General features: G+C 31.7%; 1 protein-coding gene across 2 annotated transcripts in view; it reads left to right on the top strand.

Moving 5' to 3' along the window:
- Positions 1-5319, top strand: part of LOC117113516 (ras-related protein Rab-10-like) — a 10728-nt gene extending 5409 nt beyond the window's left edge. Inside the window, exons 2-5 of one of the 2 annotated variants that reach the window (XM_033256866.1) lie at positions 90-292; positions 1069-1158; positions 1431-1532; positions 3345-5319. In XM_033256866.1, coding sequence (XP_033112757.1) covers positions 90-292; positions 1069-1158; positions 1431-1532; positions 3345-3374 — 425 coding nt within the window. In that variant the 3' untranslated portion in view covers positions 3375-5319. Of the gene's footprint in view, positions 1-89; positions 293-1068; positions 1159-1430; positions 1533-2340; positions 2688-3344 lie in introns of those variants that run through there. The other variant, XM_033256867.1, reaches the window with a different exon arrangement.
- Positions 5320-6152: the final 833 nt, after the last annotated feature.

The raw sequence follows: 6152 nt of genomic DNA, 5'->3' as shown, positions 1-6152 counted from the left end.
CTCCTCAACAGGGTTTTGGTTTTTATCTGTTTGTCCCTCTTGCCTGATTTTTGTGATGATGAAATGCTATTTTGTAATTTATTTAACAGCCGTAGAGGTCAAAATCAAGACAGTGGAGCTAAATGGAAAGGAGGTAAAACTACAAATATGGGATACAGCAGGAGGGGAGAAATTCAGTGGAGTTTCTACTTCCTGTTTCATACGTACAGCGGGGATCATAATGGTGTACGACATGACAAACAAGAAATCATTTGAGCACATTACAAGCAATTGGCTACAGAACGTTCAGGATGTAAGTTTATTTACTTTCACTCATGGAATATCTTGCCACAAGTTGCAGGTGCTACTTATGGTATCACCTGACACTAATTGCTGCAACTACTGTAATGGTATTTTGTCACTAGTTGCTTATTCCAACATTATTGCTCTTGCCTCAGTTCCTACTACTGTATCAGTCATTGTTGTTGAACACTGACAACGAAAGCAGCTCAGTTGAAACGTTGACACTAACAAAAACATTTCTTTTTAGGACTTTCTGGCGGTGTACCTCAAGCATTTATTATTATCGTTACTTTGCCTTCACTTACAGACGTTCAAATAACATATCTTGCCACTAATTTCTACTACTGTAGTATCAGTGGTATTCTTGCCAATAGTTGCTACTACTACCTATGGTATTGTATTTGCCAATAGTTGCTACTACCTCTACTGTCAGTGATATTCTTGCCACAAGTTGTAACTACCAATGGTATTGTTCTTGCCACTAGTTATTACTACCAGTGGTATTATTCTTGCCACTAGTTGCTATTACAAATTGTATTGTTCTTGCTACTAATTGCCATAACACTGATATTGTTATTGCCACTAGAAGCTTCTACTACCAATGATATTGTTCTTGCCACTAGTAGCTATTACTACCAATAATATTCTTCTTGCCACTAGAAGCTACTACTCCCAATGAAACTGTTCTTGCGACTAATTACTAACTAACAACTGTGTTGTTCCTGCCAGTCATTTCTTATTTGTTTTAAAAATAATCTAACATTTCTTATTTGTCTAAATACATAGAATACAAATGAAGACGTTCAAAAGGTGTTGCTTGCAAACAAATGCGACCTCTACGACCAACGGATGGTAAGCAAAGAGAAGGGAGAATCGGTAAGTACCACTAAAAATATATAATAAAAATGATCTGTTGTGTTGCCCAACAGAGCTACATTTAACCAGAGTCAATAGGTCAGTCAGACTTTATTTCTTTTTTCCCACTGTTTGACCAGGCCTAATTCTTGGTTTACCATCAGCTATCATTCACCACTTTTTTTAATGGAATTTGCTATAATGAATGTTGAAAGCCACAGGATCACATGAAGGCCTTTATTCCTAGTCTGACATATAATTATTTTTTAAACAATTTGTTTTTGATCTTGTAGTTCGCACAAGAAAATGGCATGAGGTTTTTTGAGTCAAGTGCAAAGACAAACATCAATGTAGAGACAGCTATCCTGACATTAGTAGAAGACATTATTGAAAAAGTAAGTACACTCCCTCTCACCATTTTAACTTTAAACTTCCAAATTTCTTGCCTTTCTTTTTCATTACACTTTTCTTTTCCTTTTATCTTTATTTAGCTTTCCATTCTTTTCAATTCCTTCTTTTCTTCTCTTTCCTTTCCTTTCTTTACCTTTTTTTTTTCTCTAGCTTTTTGTTTTTAGTCTTTTTCTTTCTTTAACATTTCCTTCTTTTCTTATTCTATTCTTTTCTTTTCTTTAAATATTTCTTTTTTTCATTTTCATTCCTTTTTTCTTTTGTTTCCTTTCTAGTTCATTATACCTTAATAAAAAATAGTATCATTTAATATCTAGGTGTTTTTTACATTCAAATAAAAGATATACCGTGAAGTCATGATTTAATACACAGACACATGGTTTTATTAAAAAGATGGTATTATGACAGCGTAAAGTGATGAATAAAAACACTAAACTCTTGGTTTTATTTGTACGGTGTAGGCCTAGGCCTATACAGTTGTAGGCCTAGGTAACATCGTTCATATTGAGTCTTACAAACATATTAGGTCAAAGGTCACTACATATTTAAGCCAACCTTGAATTTACGAATCCCCTAATTTACGTATGCCATCCGGTCCATTACCATTTGTAAAATCGAGATTCTACTGTACCTTATCAATATTTTATTTATAAATATAGAAATTGAGCAATCCAAGTATTTTAAGTATTGCGTTATATTTTTCCGAATGCTTTTCAGACAGTATAATTTAAGCTCCTAAACATTGCATATTTTTTATAATTGTTATTCTATTTTGGATTATATTATTTCTTGCAGAATCCAACGGCCAACCTATTACCTAAATAAGTTGACACCGGCAAAAAAAAAAAAAGGAATAAGGAAAATAGTAGATGTTGTTAACCTTTTCTCATCGTCTTCATATGGTTAAATAAACATCAGTGGACTTTAAACACTATTTCTCAGCCAGCATTGACATCAAATTTGATCAGTCACTGCATCTTGCCAGTTTATTTTTGAATACAAATACTCTACACCAGGGCTGCATTATTAGCAAAGAAGAAAACACATAGTAGATATTTTTGACTTGCAGTACAGTATTATCCAATCAGAAAAAAAAATACTCACAGATGAATTTGCATAATCTTCTTTTACTTGGATTACAGGCATGTGTTCTCTAGCTTTTCGTTTTCAGTCTTTTTCTTTCTTTAACATTTCCTTCTTTTCTTATTCTATTCCTTTCTTTTCTTTAAATATTTCTTTTTTTCATTTTCATTCCTTTTTTCTTTTGTTTCCTTTCTAGTTCATTATACCTTAATAAAAAATAGTATAATTTAATATCTAGGTGTTTTTTACATTCAAATAAAAGATATACAGTGAAGTCATGATTTAATACACAGACACATGGTTTTATTAAAAAGATGGTATTATGACAGCGTAAAGTGATGAATAAAAACACTAAACTCTTGGTTTTATTTGTACAGTGTATGCCTAGGCCTATACAGTTGTAGGCCTAGGTAACATCGTTCATATTGAGTCTTACAAACATATTGGGTCAAAGGTCACTACATATTTAAGCCAACCTTGAATTTACGAATCCCCTGATTTACGTATGGCATCCGGTCCATTACCATTTGTAAAATCGAGATTCTACTGTACTTTATAAATATTTTATTTATAAATATAGAAATTGAGCAATCCAAGTATTTTAAGTATTGCGTTATATTTTTCCGAATGTTTTTCAGACAGTATAATTTAAGCTCCTAAACATTGCATATTTTTTATAATTGTTATTCTATTTTGGATTATATTATTTCTTGCAGAATCCAACGGCCAGCCTATTACCTAAATAAGTTGACACCGGCAAAAAAAAGAAAGGAATAAGGAAAATAGTAGATGTTGTTAACCTTTTCTCATCGTCTTCATAATGGTTAAATAAACATCAGTGGACTTTAAACATTATTTTTCAGCCAGCATTGACATCAAATTTGATCAGTCACTGCATCTTGCCAGTTTATTTTATGAATACAAATACTCTACACCAAGGCTGCATTATTAGCAAAGAATAAAACACATAGTAGATATTTTTGACTTGCAGTACAGTATTATCCAATCAGAAAAAAAAATACTCACAGATGAATTTGCATAATCTTCTTTTACTTGGATTACAGGCATGTGTGGATAATAAACAATGAGATGAGGTTAACTTTTTATTATATAATAATTCTAGATTTTTCTTTTGAGTTAACCAGAAAATACAGTAAAAAAATATAAGGAAAAAATACAATAAAAAATATAAGAAAAATTTAGAAATATAAAAATACTTACTTTAATGATATTCAATAATATTCGATATGTGCATGTACCATAAAGATTGGGAATATCAATGAAGGGAAGATAAAATTGCAAGACTGCTCATAAAGTGATTTTAGTCTACAGTTTATAAGATCATTGGTTTATAAGATCGTTATTATTATTGTTATTAATATTACTACTATATAAGACTGATATGGTAAACTATCTATACGGATGTATATGTATGTTTGCGTTTATGTGTATTGGTGTAGGTGTATGTGCGTGTATATGTATATATATATATATAGGTGTATGTGTATATATAAGCATGTGTGTATATGTTTATGTATAGTATAAGTTTATTTTATCAAGTGTTTTATTAAGAAACATAATTTCATGTCCTTATTTTACCTTATAATGTATTTTATTAACAAGTCATGAAATGTTTTATATTTCTGAATCTTAATACTTTATATAGGTATATCCTACATGTATTCAATGACATTATAATATATAATAGGAACCATAATCAATTATATTATGCAAAGTTATAATTGTTAAATTATAGAAAAAAATATCAAGCACTAATAGGTAAAAATTTATCAAAATAATAATTGTTTATAGAAATTTCATGTGATAGTGTACTTCGTGGTAGACACGTGAAGTTTTTATTTTTTTTTTTTGCTTTACTTTCATGTAAATCCTGAACATAATGTTTATTTGAACCTTAACAAGAGTTAGTGAAAAAAATGAAAACAATGAAAAAAGAGAGAATAAAGGTGGGCTACACCCACGAAAGACAAAAAAAAAAAATAACCCCCGGTAAAAGGTCTAAAGTGTAAAAATGTGTTATCAAAGCTGTGTTCCTTAACAAAATACATGCCATGGTTCCAAGACAGATATCCTTTGGTCCACTGCTCCCACCACCACTGTATATAATATTTTAAAATATATGCTAATTTGTATCTATCATGTTATTATAAAGTAGCTATTTTTTAATATAGAAGAATCATATTGATATATTAAAATTTAGACAAACGGAGAAAAAAGATATTAAAAATATTAAGATGTGTATTGGGGCTCCATTTCAAAGGGACCATAAAGGATTGGGCCTCTCAACTAATACAAGAACCACACTAGTGTACATAGAGACGATTAGTTGAAAGACGCCAAAAGCTAAGCAAAAATTCCTGGATTTAAATTGCAAATGCCCTGTAACTCCATGACAACACTGTAATACAATAGTAATACACTCAAGACAATTAAATAGCGGATGACATTTGAACTGAAATTTAAAATGGTGAACAAAATGATAAGGTATATTATGGGTAATAACATTTTCAAGATTGTTTTAAAAATGTAGTCCTAGCCGATGCAGGTTAATTATTCCAAATAAAAAATATATTTTGTTGGCCACGAACAACCGACCCAAAATGTTCGTAATTGAGAGTCTGTTAGACCTGTTTACTTGGTATTTGAAAATAAATCTCTGTTTTCTATAAATATTGTACGGAATTCTATTTTTGTTTTTATTGATTCTACATTGATATAGTCCTACTCATCATAGAAATCTATAGGTAGGTAGTTGCAGGAATTCAGGAAGCTCTGTGTATCATTCATATAATTATTGTATTTGTTTTCTTTTGTTTTTTTTTCATTCCAATCAATCAGATATGGGACTATTCACATCAAATTTGTACGATTTCCAATCCAAACTCCGGATCTGGACTGATGGATCTGAGAGCCATTTGCATCCTGAAATCGTGCTTGGTTGGTCGAATCAATCCAACGTATACGTACGTAACCCGAACAACCGTGTTCGTGCACGATGTGAACGCAGCATTCAAAAAATGTAGGAACTCATGATTTTTTGTCTGGGCTCGATGTCATGTTTCCAAGTTACCTCCAAAAGACGTTATTCCAAGATAAGCTGTTACAGAAGGGAAGAGTTTCTAGATAACTTATCTCAAAAAGACGGAATAAACCATACGGTATCTAACCTGATTTGCCAAATTTATGTCACTTTGCCAAAACCCAGTTTGCTGAATTCTAGTCACCGAAAACATGGAAACCCAGTTGATCAAAACCCGGTATGGTATATCGTAAATTGAAAGGCAACTAACGATGAGAATCGTGTAAACCAGAGCCTAATACCCCATTCAGACTAGCATCGCATTGCGATCGGTTGTAGCAATTGCGACACCCAATCGCACCCAATCGCAAAGTAAAATCGTGTCTGAAAGCTCACCAATAGTAGTCGATATGTAATCGATATCGCAATTGTTACCCGTTGCGATTGGGTGCTACAATCTTTATTACTCCCGATTACCACGGAA

The sequence above is a fragment of the Anneissia japonica genome, unplaced genomic scaffold (assembly GCF_011630105.1).
Source record: "Anneissia japonica isolate Jap-2015-1 unplaced genomic scaffold, ASM1163010v1 scaffold26572_len15904_cov119, whole genome shotgun sequence".
In the NCBI taxonomy this organism is placed as follows: Eukaryota; Metazoa; Echinodermata; class Crinoidea; order Comatulida; family Comatulidae; genus Anneissia; species Anneissia japonica.
The sequence above is the reverse complement of the archived record's forward strand: the minus strand, read 5'-3'. Positions and strand labels throughout refer to the sequence as shown.